Consider the following 21,209-nt stretch of genomic DNA (forward strand, 5'->3'; position numbering starts at 1 on the left):
CCTCCTCAGCTACTGCCCATTTATCTCCTTCTGTCACCAGCAGTGGCAGCTCTAATAACTCCCCGGCAGGTATTGAGCGGCAAGATGAGGAGGTGTGAGAAGGCACAAGGAGCAGCTGTCGCCAGCTTGGCAGGAGGAAGATGGATGGAGGGGAAGACCATGGCCCTGTGCCTGAGGGCTAAGCATGGAGAGGCGGAGAGGAAGGGAAGATGGCTCCCTCACTAGCCTACTCAGCCTCTTGTGTAAGTCTTCATGCCGTGCTTGATCTGGGATGGCTACTTGAAGAATGCAAGCCGCCCCTCGATGTTGCATGCACATGTGGGTTCACTCACTGTCTGCCGCCTGAGCAAGCCCACCTCTTTGCCACTCCTGCCACTGCCCAACCACTTTCCCTCTCCCTCTGGGCCCAGCAGGAGAGGGCAAGGGAAATGGAGGCAGCTGCTGCTCTTGTATCCTTATTTACATGCTTGGAGAGGGCATGAGGAAGAGGACAAGTGGGGAGCTTTCTGTGTTAGTAGTGAGCACCCATGGGGGGGGGGAGACAATAGGGGACAGTTGCACCTCCCGGAGGAAACAATCTCCAGATCCCCAGCTTTCATTAAAAAAGTACGTTTGTAGCAATGGCAGAGTCTTTAAAAAAACAAACATTATTAAACAATTTCAACATAACAACTTATCAGTCCAAATAATCAATTACATTATTTTTCCCCTTTCCCCCCACCTCTCCCACTCCCCCCCACCAAAGACTTCCCTCAGCTCCCCTCTCTGATTTCTTTGCACATATTGTTCTCTGCATGTTATAAAATTGTACATATCTTTACCTTATCTATCAAATGTTCAACTAATACATTTGTGGATGTTTATTCTGTAGCATTGGCAGAGTCTGATATATGAGACAAAATGTACAGATACTATTATTATTTTTTGCAAGCTGTTACCCCTGCTTTGCTCCACCTGCCAACCCTGCTGCCAACCTCTCTTCCCCCACACCTGGCCAACTCTTCCTCACTTTACACCTCACAGCTTGATCCCAGCCCCTCTCCTCACAGCTTCCCCACCCCGCAACATGCTTCCCCTCTCAGCTCACTAAACAGCCCCTTTAAAGGAGGGGGAGGCATCTCAGAGACCATTTTCCACAGTGGTTTGACAAGCTGCCTCCATCAAACAGTTCATCCTGTGCTCCTGAAGATGGTGGGAGTTCCTGTGCCCTAAACAGTTACACAGAAGGGGGATTTAGCAGGGGCATCTCATCATGTCATTAAAACTCGAGCAGTAAGAAAAGCTGCACTGCCAAAAAACCACAACCCTCCTCTATACAACTTGACCCGTAGCCCTGTCCCCTCTTGTCTATATGCTACAGACTTTGACCCTTTTGTCACTCAAGACCTCCACCTTGGTTTTTATGAGGATCACTGAGGAATATTAACAACAAATTAAAGCTGTTGCACCCACTATCCTTTTTAACCCTCCGGCTTCAGCAATATTGTCTCGGCCCAGGATGTGGTCCCAGGGTTGCTGCTCTCAGCCACCTGCTCATCCTACTCATTAATCGCTGTGCATTTTATTTGCTGTATGTACGTGTAGCTACTCAAATGCCTCCAGCATGCGCTGTTGGTCTTGCCATGTCACCCAGCGAAGCCTCTCCCCCATCCACCCATTTCCCCATCTTGCTTCCCATTGGAGGGAGTGGAAGTCTTGGCTGACGTGGGTCCACCTCCTGCCCCCCAACACTGTTATGAAGGAAAATAAAATCGCTCACACCATCCCAGAGATTCAACTCAGAACATTGCAAAGGGGGACGTGGCGAGACGGAGAGAGACGAGCCAAACTGAACAACCCGAAGTCATCCCAGCATCGCGGGCAATGTCAGGTAAAGCCTGCTTGGCACTGCAGGAGCCAGGCATGCACCCATCGGTGCTCTGGACCCTGTTACTTTTCTCTTTGGGCATTTCATGACACATGTAGAGACCTCTTGATTCCTTAAAGTGGGTTAGGAGCTTTGCATTCATGGCTCTTTTGCCTTGCCATTCAACATAGCTGAAGAGCTGCATCTTCTCAGGTAAATTTTCCATGAGCTGCTCTCCAGCTAAGAACTTGGATCATGAAGCTGGTGGTTCTTTGGCACCCTGGGTGGGAAGCAAGGTGGATGCTGTGGTGCTTAGGATGTGTGTGACTTGTGGGTTGAAATCTCCCACCCACCCCAGTAGTTCCCAGGAGGAATGTCTCTTTGCCTCTTATCCAGACCTGTAAGAATGCTACCAGATTTAAGGGAGAGAATGGATCTAATGGTTGGGAATTATTGAGAAACGCCAGAAGTTCAAGTGGGACTTCAGGAATGTCATAGGGATTTCCTCTAATGACATGGCTGTGACTATGGATGGACTACGGATCAGATCCAGCTCAGCTATTTCCATATTATTATTGGGTTTGGTGATTGGGCTAAATGACCCCTCAAGGTCCCTTCCAACTGTGTGATTCTGTAATTGCAAAGAAGGGTTGCACTCAGTTGGATAAATTTATCCAGGTTATAAGGACTGGGCTGCTGGCTCTCAAGAGCTGATCTTAAGCATGGCTAAGAAACTACATGAGGAAGTATTCTCTCCCTCCTCCCAGCCCCCGTTCAGCAAAGGAGCCTGTGTGGAAAGGACAGCATATAATTTGGAGTTTTCAAAGCAACCTGAGGACAGAGAACTGAGGTTTAGCTGTGGAGCATCTTAGTGTGCAGGCTAGTCCACTGGGAGGGCAGTGGACTTTGGTTGCCCAAAGTGTCAAGCTATGGGTCTCCACAAATTGACATAAGCCTCCTGTGGACCTCATGCCCACCCAGGTAAGCACTGCAGCCGGCAGCAGTGGACAGGGTAGTGAGGCTGCGCCACTCGCCTGATCTCCCTCTGGCTGAGCTGCTGCAGCATATCAAGATGGTGAGGGGCAGAGACAATGCCCGGGTGGTATAGATGCTTTGGCAGGAGTGCCAGATGGGCTCCACCGGCACGTTTGCACTGTTATTCTGTTGACCCAGCCAGAGTGGTTAAGTGAGTGGCATAGCCCCATTACACTGATTGCCGCAGACAGCAGTCCTGTAGCAATATTATTAAGTGCAGACCCAAGACATTTTGCTGCCTGAAGTAGAGCCCCACCAACACCACTCCCTGTTATATGTGAGGGCTGGCCTTGGCAGTGAGTTACAGGACCAAACTAGATGTCAGATGGGGTGTCAGTGGGGTGGAGCGTTGGATTACTGGACTCTCTAGACTGCCTCAAGCATGCAGGACAGCCATACTCTTCTCTCGTGCCACTGGAAAGCAGGTACTAGCCATGGGTCTGAAGAGACACGGTATGGGTGCATGGGAGCTTCTAAACCAGGCAGAATTAAGGTTCATCCACATTCCCTTTTGTGTCAGATTTCTAGGCACAGGTCTGAGTTTTCCAGGTCTTTGTCCGAGCAGGGTTTTGTTTTGTTTTGCTTTTTGTCCTGGTGTTTTACCAATGAATTGGAGCAAACGGTAACTGGGTTTTCCATGGCTTTCTGTTTGCTCCAATTCAGTGGCAAAGCACAGGTTTTCCTGGGGAAAGGGCCAGGACAAGAAAACCCAGCTGCTCGGAGATCGACTTGGCAAGCCCAGACAAGTGCCTAGAAAGTACGGAGCAAAGGAAAGCATTGATGAGCCCTTACTCTAGGGAGGCAGGTCAGCCATCTCCTGCCACCCCTCTTGCAGACTGGGAAGAAGGAAAGAGTTGGGCTCAAAGACAGTCCGCGCATGTGGACCTTCTGGTGTGATATCTCTGAGCCCAGTTCTCTCCCCCAATAGTCATTTTGGGGGGCTGAGCCCTCATTGTATCCCTGAAGCCAGGGGTGAAACTAAACTTTATTTCATCCCAGTTTGGCACCCCTCAAACACATGCACATTTGCATACACACACAGGCTGGGAGCCTCAATGGCATCTCTCTGGATGCTTCACCCAGGGCAAGGAATCTAGCTAGTGCTCCCCGCCATAGCTATGGCTCTGCCTGAAGCAACTGCAGGGAAGGAGTAGCCTCAGAGTCAGCATTCTCCTTTGGCAGACGGTTCCTGAGCTACAGCCATTCATGTCAGAGCTGAAGGGGCATAGCTCTGTGGTAGAGCATCTGTTTTGCATGCCAACGGCTCACAGGAACAATCCCCGGCGTTTCCAGTTGGGGCTAAGAATGTCCCCTTTTTTTGAAATCTAATAAAGCTGCTTTCAGTCTGTGCTGACAACATGGAGCAAAGGTCTGACTCGTTGTAAGGCAGCCTCCTGTGTTCATACATAGCCATAATATAGTCATTATGCCAGTTGTCCTTCTCTCCATCCCCAGCATTCATCGCCGCAAGCTTGAGTGTGCTGACGTCGGACGGCTGCCCCTTCTCACCAAGCCCTGTGGGAGCACCATGCCTGCTGGCGACAACACCAGAGTTTGAGCAGTATGAAGTGGAGGGAGCAGCAAAGCAAGGGGTCAGCTCCCAGTTGGCCAGGAAAAACCAGTGTGTCTCTGGCGTCACTGTGCAACTGGAGATGAGGAGTCTCTGGGAGGAGTTCAATAGCCTTGGCACTGAGATGATTGTCACCAAGGCAGGGCGGTAGGTATAATGTTCTTTGGTCCAAGGATTAAGGATTAAAAACACAGCTTTGATCTATAAAGCGACTAAACAGGAACTACAATAATCCTTATTAGCTTTTACTAGTCTAACATTAAGGAGCAACACCAAATTACAATGACCTTAATAATGTGCCCTATATAATGGAATACCCATTCATTCAGGCATTTGGCATTGTTTTTATTTACCTGCCCTTCACCTTAAGGTACACACCAAAATCAGATGTTTAAACTATATATTTCAAGTGTCAAAGGTCAGGGCAAAGAGGTGCCTCTTCAGCATTTGCTGAAAATTGTATAGCCGTACTGCCAGGCTCACCTATATGAGGAGGTATCTACACAACCTAGGGGCTGCCGCAGAGAATGCCCTCTCCAGGACCATCTCCACCCTGGGTTTCTGAGGGCAGCAGAACAGCCAGTAGAGCCCCCTCTGCTGTTCATAATGTCCAGGAGTGTTTGTAGGGAAGGAGATTATCTTTCAGACAACTCCCAGGACCACAGCCCAAAACAATGTGCAGGTCTGCTATTTAAATGGAGCAAACTCCTACAGTTACAAACTGTACCACAACTCTCTGTGTACCATCAGGGAAAGTGTGATCCAAGGGTGTTTATTGTGCCCCCTACAACAAAGCCTGAGGTGGGCTTCCCACAACAATGGGCAAGAAACCATGAGCCATTGCTCTAAGGACTGCAGCCCCTCCCCACCCTGCCTCAAGCTATTGTATCCTGTTGCAAAAGGCCCTGGGCATCTCCCTCAGCAGTAGCCAATGTGAAGTTCTCCAGATGTTGCCAGTCTCCAACATCACTGACCACTGGCTATTCTGGCTGGGGCTGAGGAGAGTCCAACAGCATCTAGAAGACACACAGTTGGCTACCTCTACCCTACCCTGGGTAAGATGGAGGTTAGCGGGCAGTGGGAAAGCAGAATCACCCGGCAAACTCCTTTCTCCCTGTGGCAGGAGGATGTTCCCCACCTTCCAGGTGAAGATATCCGGCATGGATCCCTTGGCTGACTATGTGCTGCTCATGGACTTTGTGCCTTTGGACGACAAGAGATACCGGTATGGCCTGGGCCTGGCTCTGAGACAATGAGTTTGGAGCCATTTCTGCTAGTTAGCCAGTCAGCGAGAGCAAGCTAGGTGCCAGTGAGACTCAAAAGACATGGCGTGTGGCTAGGCCTGAGAAGTGTTAATGGAAGGATTTCTATAAATTCATAGGTAGGAGCAGGGAGTTCTGAACTGAGGCACCCTGACTTTTTAAACCTGCAGAAGATGTGTTGATTTATTACATGGAGCTGCTCGTTGCTGTTTTGTTGTTTTCCAGATATGTACAGGTTCCTATGTTGATCAAATGAATGGAATAATATAAAAAAATCTGTGCCCTTTGTGTAGAGTGTTAATTGAATCAAGCCTTAAATTGAGCTGAGATTCTGTTCCAAAATCAAGTTTCAAATCTTGCCCTGGAATGTAGTAATAAAGGAAATATCAAAATTAAAAGGTACTACTTCCCTCATCACTAACTTACCCCGCAGTAACCCCTTGACCCCATCAGAGTTATGAGAAGTAGCTTCCAGGTGGGATTTAACTGTACAAATTAACCACTATCCCTAATGGGAACTAAGTGCTATTTAGACCATTTAGAAGGGGTGGAGAGCAGCCTAATAATGGAATATAGTCAATGTCGGAATCTCCGTTCTACCGAGCCACTCCTCCGGTCGAGTCTCCGGAACCCCTTCCGACGATGATTAATGACCTAAGCCTTTGATGAGGCTCCAGGCATGTTCCCATTACGCAGAGTATTCAAGCAGCAGCTGAAGGATGATAAAATATGAGCTACATTGCTAAGAGTTTTATTTCTAACTACGCAGACAGAAAAGAGTATACATCCTCTCTCTGTGAAAGCAGAGAGGCAACTGGAACAAAGGAATAGGAAACCAGTAATATCAACATCCGTCTCTTATCTCCCGTGAGACTTCCAACAGTCTGGAATCTCTGGAATGTAAACAGAGTCTTATGACTCCAAGCACTGCACAGTGGCACAAACAGAAACCTAACAGTCAACTCCACCCTTGCACTGAGCCAGGACACATCTGTTTGGTAAAACACAATAAGATGTAGAGATTTGGAGTAGACATCTCTCTCTCTCTCTCTCTCTCTCTCTCTCTCTCTCTCTCACACACACACACACACACACACACACACACAGATTTCTTCCCCATCCTTCACTGTAAGGTCCCAGGGTGGGTTGCAACAACATAAAAAGACTAATATCAGTTAAAGCAACTTCATTATTTGAGGGAAGTTTAAAATTAATTTTACTATCTTTAACAGTGCCATGGTTAATTTATTTATTTATTTTATTTCTCTTTCTCGTATTGTATGGAGTTTGAAAGTGTGTAGTGAGTTTAAGGGTTGGTGAGTGAGGATGTGTGAGATTGGAGGGGAGAGGAAACTACAGAGGAAATGCAGAAGGGTTTCAAGCCAGAAGAAAACCCTGATAAACCATTAACAACACACAAAGCAGCCCAGCGGTTTTCTGCACTGCTTAATATGTAGAAGAGATTTGCACGTGGAAAGTTTCTGCAGGAAAACAGCATGCATCTGGCCAGGTTTGGCTCTCTGTTGCCAATCCCAGAGGCACTTGGCATCAGGCCCCTTTGGGTGAGGGAAGTACGGTTCATCAATGTGACGTCTTCCCAGTATTAGTTGCCCACCAAGAACATACAGGGGATTGGGCTGGAATTAGTTAATGGTGGCCGAGATGGTCTCTGAACTTATGATGCACATGAAGGATAAAATGCAATATGTTATATGCAGTACTGCATGTGAAGATTCCAATTTCCCTCTGTTTATTTTCCTTTTTCGCTATTCTGACCTTCCAGCTTCTGTTGTTCCCTGCACTGAAAATGCTTGCTCAGAAATTTTCATGGTTGTTAAGCCTCTCAATCTGAATGTTTGCTATACGTGAATCCTGCCTCTTGTTTTACCTTGCTGTAGAATGCCCCATAAAAATATGCTTGAATTCTATACACAGAACAAAACAAACTGGAATCCCCCCCCCCCCGCTTAACTGTAGTTTGGGATTATATATAGCTGCACACCAAGGCAAGCATAGTAGACCCACCCAAACTCTTGCAGGTCCTCAATCAGGTAGGAAGGAAGGGGCCTTCCTCAACATAATCCCTTTCCCCTGCAGATACGCATTCCACAGCTCCGCTTGGCTGGTAGCTGGCAAGGCAGATCCTGCTACACCTGGCCGGGTTCACTTCCACCCTGACTCCCCTGCCAAGGGAGGCCAGTGGATGAGGCAAATTGTCTCCTTTGACAAGCTCAAGCTCACCAACAACTTGATGGATGACAATGGCCATGTAAGTTAATTGTGCAGTGTCTTTGCAGATAGTGTCATTATACAGTTTAGTCACCTGGTTGCACTGTACTTAGCTGTACCTGAAGGGAGGGAAACCAAATCAGGGTTAACACTGCTTCCCTGCAAGTTTTCCTATCTCAGAAAAATGGGAGGGAGCATAAAAATATGCATCATATGTAACATAATAAATGTAACCTGGTGGTATTTATAAGTTCAGTCCCTGGCGTCTCCAGGTAGGGCTTGAAGACTCCCCTTTAAGGCAGCTTCCTATGTCCCTACTACTTAAAATGAAAACAACTTGCAAGAGTGTATTTATGGGACTTCCCACTTACACTGTGCACCATTCAGGGGATACATTTGCATGTGGAATACGCATGGGGTGTGGGAGTCGTTTGATGTTCCTGGGTGTGTAAACAAGAGTTGTTAAATGAGAGCCCATTTATTGAACAGCCATCTGAAATGTCGCTTTGTCTTGATCAAACAGATCATCCTGAACTCCATGCACAGGTACCAGCCACGCTTCCATGTGGTGGTGGTAGATCCACGGCCAGATAGCGAGCGCTACGCCCAGGAGAATTTCAAGTCCTTCATCTTCACAGAGACTCAGTTCATGGCAGTGACAGCCTATCAGAACCACCGGGTGAGAGAACACGCATGCACAGCCCTCTGGTGACACTGGTCAGTATCACATGGGAGAGCTGGCCTATTGGAGAGAATCAGGATTGGGACAGGACTAAGTGTGGCTGGTGGAGGCCGGCAAACAGATCTATACATACACTGACACCTTTGGCTGTGCAATCCAAGCTGTGCAGCATTCCTAATGCATCTTTCACGGTGCCGTAATAATTGCCTTTAATTGTTTAATGTGGTGTAATGTTTAGAGATAGCTGTGAATTGAGAAGGCATTATCTGTAAAACTACACAGTGCATTGGGTAGCCTTAAGTCACCAACATAACCTATATCACTGGATTGTTGTAAGGATAAAAAGCAAACGTACATGGAGAAATCAATGTACAAATATCCATTTTGCTTTTGTACATCCCACCTATATCCCTCATAGAATCCAAAGTGGCATGCTTGTAGTGCCCAGATCGTCTCCCATCCAGGTACTAATCACACCCAGACCTGCTTAGCTTCAACGCTATGTCCTGGGATTGAATGCTAAATACATGTATCCTGCTCTTCTTTCAAAGAGCTCCCAGCAGTGTGCTTAAGTTTCATAGGGTCGTGACATAGATCGGGATGCACCACAGTAGTAACATCATGGCTGGTGTTGCTTTCTCAGGCAGTAGCTAGAGCAACAGCTCCACTATAGCAAGAGAGGGAGCGGCAGGGAAAATGTGTGTGCTTGAAAACTCATTCACTCTCTCGGCAGATCACACAGCTGAAAATTGCTAGCAACCCCTTCGCAAAAGGGTTCCGGGAGTGTGAGCCAGATGACTGGTAAGTCTCCGCACATGGCACTGCCTTCTCAAACACAGGTGGAGGGATAAGCCTCTTAGGCGATGTAGCTGCAAACAGAGCAAATTCCATTCTCAGGCTGCAATCCTATACACATCAGCCTTGTAAATAAGCCCACAAAAGTTACTAGCTTCTAGATGGCTAAGACCAGCAGCCTTTGTTTCCCATTTGGCTGTTCCTCCAAAGCCTTTTAAGCAGGCTTGTAAAATCAAAGTTGTCTTCTACCAAAGAGGTGAATAGAACTCAGGGATAGATTTCCCTTCCTCCACAGGAAGCATGGAAACCAAGCAGACTAGCAATGGAAGTGAGAGGTCCATCCCTCCACCAGCCCGCCCACCCACTCACTTATATGACATTGCTGGTCACTTATGGCAAGCTATACACAACTGCTATGCCTGGCTACTCAAAAGCAAGCCCCACTGAATACAATGGTGCTTTCTACCAGGTAAGTTTATATAAGATTGTACCTTTAGAGAAGTATTACTCTGAGTGGGGAAGACAGGCAGAAGATGCATTTTAGAAACAAACGCTGGGTTGGAAATTCTCGGCCAGTATGTGACAATCTGTGTGCCACCTGAATAGCTAGGGTGGCCACATGCCAGGGAAAACAAGGCTTGTGGCCCATTAATGTGTGCATAGAAGAGGGAATTCTGGTATGTATAGCAACCTGCACAGGCTGAAATTCCTTCTTCTGCACAGCTATTAAACAAAGGTGCTGGAGCCCTGTCCTCTTTTGCATCCAGCTACTCTACCGAGTGGAGCAAAAGGAGATGGGAGGGATAATGGTAGTAAGAACAGAAGCAGCCAAGTCTGGGACTGCTCCCAATAACAACTTCTATAGCTCTGCCTGTCCTATTTCCACAAAGTCCATCACCAATGAAGTGCATGTCTTGTTTTTCTGCCTAGGCCTGGCTCACCAGGAAAACTATTAGGCTGCTTATCTCGGAATGGGGGTGCGGCTCCCTTAGCCCAGCTTCAAGAAACCACAGAAAAGGGTAAGGTGAAAAAAACAAATGGTAAATAAGCCTTGCATGTAGAGAACTCCATGGGAAGGTACAGGGCATGGTGGGGCTATGGAGAGATGGCAGGGTCTCCTCCTTGACTTTGGTCACCGTCATGACTTTGGTGCAGATTTTTCTCAGGCACAAACTTAGATGTTTGATGCTAATAATCTCAACTGCGGTGCTTATGTGTGCAAAAATTAGCTAAGAATCATACATGCAATTATTTCTAACGAGAGGGAATGCTGCATAGTAAGGGCTTCCAGTGACTAGGAAGCAGTTTCTCAGTGCTCTTTGTATCTTTTGACATCTCTTTTATTTTTATTTTATTTAAATTCTATTTATTTTTATTTCTATACCACCTTTTATCCGAGGATAACAGGGTGGTTTACAATACAGAAACACAAAAATACATAGTATAACATCTTGGAGATGTCTGAAATATTAGATGGTGTAAAAATGCTATTAACAAACAAATAATATCTCCCTTGCTCACCCTATGATATTCTGGATATTTTGCTCACTATGCCTTTCTTCATATGTAGTTTGGTTTCTTTGCTTTCCTAACTGCAGTGTAGTCATATTCATGCAGTTCTCTGTGAGATCTCAGTAGAGCATGCGAGTAGCAATTACACGGTTCAGCAAGGTGGCATGGTCACCTTCTAAACAAGTGCCACATCTGCACTGAGAGAACCACTGGTATAGAAACCAACCACATGACCTAGCCAAACCACGCAGTTAGTGTATTGCTACAAATATGGAGCCACAACCACCCAAGAGAAGCTTTTCAGCCGCCGCCGTGGTATAGTATAAGCCATGGCATAGCCTGCAGAGATTCTGAGCTCTTGGTGAGATTGAATAGAGGTAAACCACAGGGGTGGAAGTTTGGAGCAAATTTCTCAGTCACTCGTGGCTTAGCCTTCTCCATTCTGATTAACAGAATGGATCGAGTTGGCAGGATGTGAAAAAGTGACAGACTTAAATATTTCCAGGAGTGAGTCATGCTGACTTTGGTTGGCCAGGGAAGTCATTCAGCTCTAAGCTCCTTCTCTTTTTCTAGGGTTTGCCAGCAATCATCACCTCCCTCCTTCCCTCTTCAGAGACGCCTCCCAGCTGCAGCACCCACCCCTGGTCACACCCGCCACCCTCCCAGACATGTGCCTTGCTCGACGACCCTTGAGTGAAGCATCAGGGTCCCTGCCCTACAAGCACCTCTCCTATCACAGCATCTACGTGGGAGCCCGCTCCCGGGCAACGCCCTACGCCCTCCCCAGCAGCCGGGCCACCAGCTTCCACGCTCTCAACATCTACACTGCCGGGGACTATGAACAGTGAAGGAAGAGAGACCCGGTGGACAGATCAGGCAGTTCCCTCCTCTCTCCCCCCAACCTACCCCAAGGCTGAACCTATCTTCCAGGGACTCGCCTCAGGTCCACCTTCTCCTCATGCAGCATCCATCGTTGCACGGCCTGCTAAGGAGGTCTAGTCCATTCCTGTTTACCTTCCAGGGCACTTTGTGGATGGTACCTTCAAGCCCTGGTACCCTTCCCTCTTCCCCACCCGAGGCAAACGTAATTTCTAACTTATTGTCCCCTATGTATATGGACAGTTAACAGAGGCTGGGTACAGTATCCGTCTCCTTTGAGAGGGGTGCAGAGTCCAAGCTGAAGCTTGGTGAAGTGTAAGAAACATACTTGGCTGAGATACTGGCCATTTCCTAACTGCTTCTGCTCCTCAGCTCGTTGTAAAGCAATTTGTCTCCCAATTCCAAAACCCCACAGCACTGGAAAAAATGGCTGAAAACCCAATTCTACAAATCAGAAATCCTAAATCAGCTTTGCATCAAAAATAAACTCAGAGGAGAGTATTAAAATGCAGGGAAGGTTAAGAATCTTGTCTTTATTGTGGGATTTGGTAGCTACAGCGACAAAGAGTTTATGAGGGCTTTTAAAGCACAGAGTTCTCAGCAGCCTGCTCACAAGCATTGTCTTTCTCTTAAATGGCAGCGTGAGTCTTGAGTCCTGCCCATGACATGCTGTGCCTTCAGTATGAAGGAAGTTTTTTCTGCAATCCAGGCAGGGGAGCCAACTTGGGCCCCAGGTTATGGGTGCCCAGTGCTCGTGACATCATGACGTCACATGCGGCATGACATGATGTCACACGCGCCCCCTGGCCTCAGAAAGTGACTTCCGGTGGCACTGGAAGTCAGGTTCCGGTGCCTCGTGAGACCTCCTTGTGAGACCTCAGAAGTTGAGTGGAGGGCCCTGCAGTGTGGATCCCCACAAAACATTTGTTGTGGGGGCTCTGGGTGTCTAGGCACCTCTGAATGCAGGGCAGGAGCCCCTCTCTTGCCCATGGCAATTTAAGTCTCTGTATTCCACCTGTACAGAGCTGTTGTCCCCAGCTGTTGGTGGATTTTGCTAGCAGTTGGTAAAACAGCATGAATGAGGAAAAGACAAGTACTAGCTTGCTAGCACAGGTAGAGTCCTTTCAAAAACATGCATGCACTGAGGGCTTGGCTTTAATGTGCAGCCCCACATCATGCATTGGCTGATGCAATGTCAACTCCAGGCTCTCCATCAGGGAAACAAGAGAGTCTCAGACCTGGATGACTGAATGTAAATTTAGAAAAACCAGAAGGCCCAAGTACCTGAGGCCGGGCCTCTTGTCCTCTGATGTGCATCAGAAAGGCTGCACCCCAGCAAACAGGGATGAAGCAAGAAGAGAGAGAGAGCCACCTAGCAGCCCTGTAAAAACACCTATATAGTGAGTGGTATCCATATTCTGATGTTCCTTAAGGCCGCTTCCCATTCTTTCCTAGAAGCAACTCTTAACAGCTATAGAGATATGCACAAGGCAAGCTGGTTCAGCTGCAAGTCATAAGGATCGAGAACTGGAAGGAACATGGCTTGATAAACCCTAAATTCCAGAACTCCATCCTAAATACTGATATCCTGGCAGTGAGGCAGCGAAGGACCTCACTTTAATTGTAGCAGACAGACGGGGACAGGGCAGGTAGTTCCTTCCCCAAGAAAGGTGCGTGTCAGGGGAGTTAAAGAAGTTCTGCCACACCTTCCAGTCAGACACAAGGCACAAGTGGTAGAAAGAAGGAAGCAAGAGACAGTCGTTCATGTAAAAAAGAAAACACAGCATAAGCCAATTGGCTCATGCGGGCACACAGTACATCTGCTCTCTGGGAAGAAAGAAGTCCTTTCTCTCTTAAACCCAGATGTCTGTAGTGAAGGTGAACGGGGTGAACCGGTACCCAGAGCCTGTGTAGAATTTGTTCTGGAATTCCACCCTGAAAAACAACAACACAAGAGTGGTCAAGTTGAAATCCAGAAGCACTGCTCTCAGCTTGCAACACTAATCCCAGTCAGTGGCGTAGCGTGGGGGGTGCAGGGGGGGCTGGCCGCACCGGGCGCAACATCTGGGGGTTAGGGGGCGCAAATCCACGGGTTAGGGGGCGCAAATTACTTGCCTTGCCCCGGGTGCTGACAACCCACACTACGCCACTGATCCCAGTAGTAACACAATCCCTGAAACAGGCAGGTCCCGGCCTGATTCACAGTTGGGTGGAGGAAGGAGAAATAAACTCTGCCACTCCAGGTCCCTCCCTCTCACACAGAACAATTTTCCTGAACTCGTGAGGAGGAGAGTCCTCTATCACCCACACCCCTAACCCCACCTGGGTCTCAGTGCTCAGAGTGGAAGCACCTGGCAGTCTTATTGATTGACTAGATTTATCTCCCGCATTCCCGCCCCAAAGAGCCCACGGCAGCAAGCCAAGTGAGAGAGCAGCTCTTGCACAGGATTCACTGACAGAAAGAGGGTATGTACATGTGTGTCTCTCACCAGTGCAGACGCAGGGCATGCAGGAAAGCCGACAGCCCCTCCATCACCAGCAGGATTGCCACAGTCAGTACCGCAAAGAAGGCAAAAACCGGGACGAGGAGGACCCCACCTTTGTAGCCCGTAAAATGGAGGCCGTTCCTCATCACCATGGTCCACAGGACCTCTGAGAGCTCTGTGGAGAAGGATGGGTGAAGGACTTGTCAGGGAGCACTAGAGCAGCCAAACAGCCTTTCCCCTCCCTTACAAACCACCCAAGGTGGGATCCAACTGAGGAGCTGCACTAATGGGAACCAGTACAATGAATCCTGCTAGTGCTATGGGGCTTCCCCCAGCCCCAAAAGCAGCTGGGGGGGGGGCTTGGAAAAAGAAGATTATTCCATCTGACAAGCAGAAATGCTTGCGCTGACAGAACAATCACTGAATTCCACCCTTAGTACTTTGTAAAGCCCCAACCGCTAACACGCTAACACACACACACACACACACACACACTTCCTGTTCCCTATAGGCCCTGAATACATCCACCAGTCAAAAATGCATTTCTTTATTTCAAAACACATATCCCACCTAATGTTCAAAAGACACTCAAGGCAGCTAACAAATGCAAGCACCCCACAATCACAATACACATTGCTAGCTCCAGTCTGAAGACTAAGATATTGCCATAAAAAAATCTAAACCACATCACAAACATGCTGGGGCAGAGAGAGTCCCTCAAAAGCTTTTAGAAGTGGCTGCAAAGGAGCCTCCAACAGTGCAGGAATGGGGCCTGATGCCTGTATCATGTGGTGAGGTCTCCAAAAACCATCTTGCCCACCGGCCTCCCCCAGGTCTGTGTGGCCAAATCGCTTGTCGTGCTTCCTGCTTTCTGCTCGTTCCTCTCCCAGCCCCTGAAACTCACGTGCATGGGCCAAGCTGAGAGCCCAGAGCCGGAGGTAGGAGGCTGTGTTTGAGATGCAGCCCAGGCAGTACTCGATGGTGTGGATTGCCTGATGCATGAACACATCGGAGAAGTCAAACTGAAGGGGGGAAAGGCAAGAATCAGTGGGGTGGCAAGGGGTCAGCAAACTTTTTCAGCAGGGGGACGGTCCACTGTTCCTCAGACCTTGTAGGGGGCTGGACTATATTTTTTTTTGAAGGGGGGGGGATGAACGAATTTCTATGCCCCACAAATAACCCAGAGATGCATTTTAAATAAAAGCACACATTCTACTCATGTAAAAACATGCTGATTCCCAGACTGTCCGCAAGCCAGATTTAGAAGGCAATTGGGCCGGATCCAGCCTTAGTTTGCCTACCCATGGATTAGTCTAATACTCTAAACCAGCATAGGGACTCAAATGAAAGCCCACTCCTCCATGAGCTGCTTCCAGAGTGTAAGGCAGGGGGTTGGGAAACCCTGTGGCCCTCCAGCTCCCATCAGCCCTCAGGCACCACAGCCAATAGTTCCCAAAGGATGATGGGAACTGTAGTTCAGCAGCATCTGGAGGACAACAGGTTCTTCAGCCCTGGTCTAAGGCTAAGGACTTGGTGGAGAGCATATGTAGACTCTATTTAAGAACTTTCTGCAAATGGGAAGAACTTTTCACCTTAAACATGTTCCTAAGGAAAACCAGACTCCCAAGCCAGATTCTGAGCAGTTTTCCTGGTAACTTGTTTTTGTTTTTAAAAACAGCAACCAGTGCCTTTTCTGTATACTCAAAGAACCTGCAAAAAGTGTCATGGGGGATCCTAGCCTTTTATGCCAGTGAAGCGCTGCTTGGCTCAACATTATTTCCATATGATGGTAATCTGAGATGCCACGACAAGTTGGAGGTTTTCAGCCAAGTTTAGTTTTTTTAAGTATCCTGAACAGCAGCAAAGAAAGGGCCTACAGTTCTGAGCAGAGTCCATGCAGGAGTCTCTTAGAGGTCATCCCCTCTAACCTCATCCAGACAAGCTCCAATAATTCACCTCTGTGTAGCCTCTCTCAACAACAGAGGTCTTAAGAAGGTGCTATTATGAATAGCCCCTGCAAAGGCACAATATTTGAGGACTTCAAGCCCTTGTTCTTAGGAAGAACAAGCCTACCTGCTTCTGAACGTGGCCTTTTCTAACTCCTTCCATTTGCCCCCCCAGCTGGATTTATTGTTCATTCCTTGGGATCTTTTTTCTTTTAGGGTCAGTCTTTGAAGGTGTGAATGAATGAGAAATTGGGATGGGGCTCTTGAGCATATGAAGAGTGTATTTGCTTCACCACCAACTCACTCCAACCTTTCAAGTCAGAAGGTGTAGCTTCCAGGCCCATGTACCTCTCCTTTTTTAGCAACTGAACCAGCGCCAGCCCCCAATCTTCTGTGCTTATTGCCTCCCTTACTCCACACATTTCAAACTTTCCTTTTATCCCCATACCTTTTTTTTACAATATGATTCTAAATTTACACAGAAACAAAACCAAAAAACACCACTCCCATTCAGCAGCAACTTCTGCACTTACTTGGTGAAAATGGGAGTCATGTCCCAGAATCCTGACCTGCTGGACAGAAAATTACCTCCAACTCCTGTTTGGATTTGGCACAATCCACATCGTCCTCAGCAACATTCACGGATCTGCTCGGCTCCTGAGAGTTTAGCAGAGGCTGGCGCTCTTCTGCGCTGGAGGCATTGTGCTGCAAGCATCCCAGAAACACATTGGTCAGTGGGGGGGGGGGTGATTGGACAGCCTTGCACACAGAAAGGCTTCAAGTATCACAATCCTGAACCCACAAGGTTAAAAGTGACACTGTTCCTCCACAGAATCCTTCCCATGACACACAGCTTCCCACTTGTGGCATCTAGGTGGCCATCTGAGATCATCCTCAGACTCAGTCCTCGAGCTTTCAGTCCTCCCCAACAAGGGGACTGGGATATAGAAAGGCAGGGGTGGACAGCAGCCCCAGGCCCAGTCATATAGAGGGGTCTTACCCTGGACAAAGAGGCCTTCTGTCGGTGCTGGCTCCAGAGGTACAAGGGGGTCCCCAGCAGCAGGATAGGCACGCAAGCCAGGGCTACCACCACCAACACTGTCTGCACCAGGGCCTGGAGTGAAAGAGAAAGATCCTGCAAGTCAGAACAGCTGGAAGAAAGGAAGGCTGGGAGCGAGCCAAGTACATTTTTATTTAGTTTTCAAAATTGATATGGCACCTTTCTATATCAGTGCATTTAAGGTAGTTTGCAACCCACAGAAATGGGGTGGGGGGGATCACACCGAAACCACACTGTCACCTTGAACAATTCGAAATACAGTGGTACCTCTGATTGCGAATGGGATCCGTTCCGGAGGCCCGTTCGCAACATGAGCAGAACACAAGCCGCGTCTGTGTGTGCCGAGATTTGCCACTTCTACGCATGACGTCATTTTGCGCGTCTGCGCATGTGCGAGTGGCGAAACTCGGAAGTAACCCTTTCTGGTACTTCCGGGTCGCAACAGGACGCAACCTGAAAATGCTGAACCTGAAGCAAACGCAACACGAGGTATGACTGTATTGGACAGTTCAAAATAGAACAGAAACAAAAACCCAGCAAAATTCAGGATTCCATTTTGGATATAGTATTATGAGATAATATCAAGACATCAGCAAGAAAGTACCCCGGTCAATTGCAACAAATCATTAAATAACCACACAGAAACATCATCATAATCAGCCACAGTACAAAGCCACAGACCACGCCTGATCTCACTGGGCAGAAAGGAAACACTGATTGCAGGCCCAGTCTTAAAAACTGGGACTTGGGCCACTCGGAAAAGGGATGTGCCTATGGTGCCCATTTCTCCCACCATCTCCTCTCCCTGTTCTGGCTCAGCTCCCATCCTACAGGGCTTCGGTTGGTGAGGATCCTTCCTGCTTCCCACTCAGTCTTCAGCCCCGCTATGACGCAGTCTTGCCAATAAAATTACAGCTGAGCAAACCAAAACGTGACACCTAAGTGCCTTGTCAGCTGGAAACAAAGGAAACAAACCTGGTAATCTGTCCCAAGGTGCCCAGCTCCCCACCCACCCAAGATGATGTGACTAGCACTATGCATTTCAATGAGGCACTGCTCAGTAAAGCTCAAAAATGCAGTCCCTTGTAATATTTGGACTACTCCATGCAACTTTAAATTGTTTGTGTAGGCAAACAACAACTTCAAAGTACAGCAAATGCAATAAAAAAATACCACGAAAGCCTTCAGACATAAAATGGACTTGGGATTTTGAACATAGAGGAAATTTTCAGGAGACAGGAAATGACATTTTCACGGAGCCCTCAGCAGTCGGGTTTTGTTTTTGTATTCAGGTTTGCAACTGATCACTGTGTTCAAGGTCAGAAAGGAATTACCCCCCAGCCCCAACTGGCTGGTGACCTTGTGGGTCTGTGCCTCCTTGCATAGGGCTGATTCAAACATGCACATTCATCACTCAGTGGCTACAACAAGTGATGACTTGCCCTTGTGAAGCACCTGTCAGAGATCAAGCACCCCAGGTCAATGAAACCTTCACATTAGAACACAGCGTATTTCAACTAAGACAGTTCTCAGATTCAGCAGCATTTCATCAAGTGGCAGGTTATCAAACGATAAACATACTTGAGTAAAGCAGGCTTAAGCCACCTCAACTGACTTTTCCCATAAGCTTCTCTTAGAAGCCCACCAGCACCCAATGTTGTTTGGGCCACCGGGTAATGTAGATAATGTGGGTAACCCACTATCTGGGTAAGGTCTATTTTCTCACTCTGCTGTAAACTGATGGGGAACCTCAGGCCTGGGGGCCAAATACGGGCCTCCCCCCCCCCCTTTATTGGCCATCAGAAGTTTCCCCAACTTCCCCTTGTGTGGCTTGGCATCCCAAGTCTTTTTGCCTATCTGGAATGTGCCCTTTTCTAACAATGCCTCATACTTGTATGGATGGAGGACACAGAGAGACATATGTGTCAAAGCTAGCCTACTGTAAAGGTAAAGTAAAGGTAAAGGGACCCCTGACCATTAGGTCCAGTCGTGACCGACTCTGAGGTTGCGACACTCATCTTGCTTTATTGGCCGAGGGAGCCACCATTTGTCCGCAGACAGCTTCCGGGTCATGTGGCCAGCATGACTAAGCCACTTCTGGCGAACCAGAGCAGTGAACAGAAATGCCATTTACCTTCCTGCCAGAGCGGTACCTATTTATCTACTTGCACTTTGACGTGCTTTCGAACTGCTAGGTGGGCAGGATCAGGGACCGAGCAATGGGAGCTCACCCTGTCGTGGGGATTCGAGCCGCTGACCTTCTGATCGGCAAGCCCTAGGCTCTGTGGTTTAACCCACAGCGCCACCCGCCTAGCCTACTGTACAAAGGTACAATTCTTACATTTGCTACTCAGCCCAAATTTCCTCTAGTCCCTCCAACCACTGGCATGCCCAGAAGGAGATGTGTCTCCCAGCCTGAAAAAGATTCCCCGCCCCTTGATTACTGGATCTACTCTGTCTCAGCCAGCCTTACAAGTCCTGAACGTTTCCCTCCCCAAAGCAGGATGGGGAGAGGAGCAGGGGAAGAAACACCCGAGGAGCTGGATGTCAACACCCATCAGACACCCAACAGATAAAGCACAGCGCCACAAAATGTTACCTGGTGGTTAAAGAGTGGGACGTTATCAGCATCATTTGAGAACATGAACATGTTAATGAAGTGGATGAGGATGCTGGGAGCAGACTGGGAATCGGAGACGTCATATGCCAGCCATTTGTAAAAGATCAGGATTACAAGGTAGCCGAAGAGTCCCAGCAGGAAGATGATCTCCGGAACGAAAACCAGGAGAATCTTGTAGTAGTTCTTGAAGTGGCTGTAAAAAATGAGCAAGCAACAGAGGGAGCATGAGAATAAATGTGTCAGGATCATAAGAAGATTCCTGCTGGGTCAGGCCAGAGCTCCATGCAGTGCATCGTCCTGCTTGCAGAGTTATTATCCAGATGCCTATGGGAAGACCACAGGCAGGAGCCAAGTGCAACAGCCCTTTGCACACTTAGGGACACTCAAGGAACTACATATACAGAGGCTTCCCACCTCCAACAATGGACGTCATCATGGCTAGTAGCCACTGGTAGTTTTATTTTCCACGAATTTGTCTAATCCCCTTTTTGAATTCCTATCTGTTGGCTGAAAGCAAGACAGGATTCCTTTGGCAGGAATCAATGGGTGAAATGGCACCAGAGGGGTCCTTCGCGTCCCTCGCAGGAGCAGCTGCAGGTGGAGGACCAGCCCAGTACTTACATGTAGTTGAAGATGCCAAGGCAGACCCCAAAGCTCATGTGCACAATGCCCAGGATCACAGACATCTTCATCTTGAAGGAGTTTAAGAAGGTGAGATGGTTGATGGCCAGGCTCCAGATCTGAGTCACAGGCATGGAAGGGAAGAATCAAGAACATGCATACATGATAAGCCAGCTTCCCCCAACCTGGAACCCTCCAGATATTTTGGACTACAAGTCCCATCAGCCCTGACCACTGGACATGCTGGCTAAGGGCAGATGGGAATTGTAGTCCAAAACTACACCAGGTTGCAGAAGGCTGCATTCAATACACAATACTTTTAGAAGAGGGGATAAGGAGAGAACACTTCCTCGTAACTGCTGCCTCCCATGTTGTTCTTGCTGCATTAGCAACTTTAGCGCCTCTCCAGAGCACAAGCCGGGCAGTGTGTATGGAGGTCCTGGGCTTCCCAGACAACAAGACCACCCTCTCAGTCTCACTGATGTGCTCCGAAGGAAAGCAGAGCGATACGTTTGGCACCAGCTTGGCTGCAGGAGTTGCCAGAAGGAGATGTACAAGACACCATCCAACCGCCTTAGGGACTCCACTCTGGATTTGTGTAGGGTTTACTCCTTAGCCTTTTCTTCTCCTGAAGATATCCCACAAGGCAACAGTGGTTAAGGATCA

At 48.1% G+C, this 21,209-nt stretch overlaps 2 protein-coding genes across 5 annotated transcripts in view; one reads left to right on the forward strand and one right to left on the reverse strand.

Moving 5' to 3' along the window:
- On the forward strand, positions 1-12,731 carry TBX10 (T-box transcription factor 10). The gene is made up of 8 exons (XM_083727526.1): positions 1-242; positions 4,337-4,598; positions 5,575-5,676; positions 7,811-7,982; positions 8,466-8,621; positions 9,358-9,425; positions 10,350-10,438; positions 11,505-12,731. The coding sequence occupies exons 1-8, from the start codon at positions 185-187 to the stop codon at positions 11,777-11,779; spliced, it is 1,182 nt and encodes a 393-aa protein (XP_083583652.1). The 5' UTR covers positions 1-184; the 3' UTR covers positions 11,780-12,731.
- Positions 12,318-21,209, reverse strand: part of TCIRG1 (T cell immune regulator 1, ATPase H+ transporting V0 subunit a3) — a 21,548-nt gene continuing 12,656 nt past the window's right edge. For all 4 annotated transcript variants that reach the window (XM_083727166.1, XM_083727165.1, XM_083727168.1 and 1 more), the window contains 7 exons: positions 20,544-20,662; positions 19,902-20,115; positions 17,243-17,356; positions 16,831-16,947; positions 15,201-15,318; positions 14,300-14,471; positions 12,318-13,745 (listed from right to left, as the gene is read on the reverse strand). In XM_083727166.1, the coding sequence (XP_083583292.1) occupies positions 13,664-13,745; positions 14,300-14,471; positions 15,201-15,318; positions 16,831-16,947; positions 17,243-17,356; positions 19,902-20,115; positions 20,544-20,662 (936 nt within the window). In that variant the 3' untranslated portion in view covers positions 12,318-13,663. The remainder of the gene's footprint in view (positions 13,746-14,299; positions 14,472-15,200; positions 15,319-16,830; positions 16,948-17,242; positions 17,357-19,901; positions 20,116-20,543; positions 20,663-21,209) is intronic.

Source organism: Podarcis gaigeae (genome assembly GCF_964106915.1).
Source record: "Podarcis gaigeae genome assembly, chromosome: 1".
NCBI lineage: Eukaryota > Metazoa > Chordata > Lepidosauria > Squamata > Lacertidae > Podarcis > Podarcis gaigeae.

Coding starts and splice junctions, on each gene's coding strand:
- TBX10 (XM_083727526.1), top strand. CDS start 185: ATGGAGAGGCGGAGAGGAAGGGAAGATGGCTCCCTCACTAGCCTACTC. Junction 5,677..7,810: donor TTGGACGACAAGAGATACCG/GTATGGCCTGGG, acceptor TTTCCCCTGCAG/ATACGCATTCCACAGCTCCG. Junction 7,983..8,465: donor TGATGGATGACAATGGCCAT/GTAAGTTAATTG, acceptor TTGATCAAACAG/ATCATCCTGAACTCCATGCA.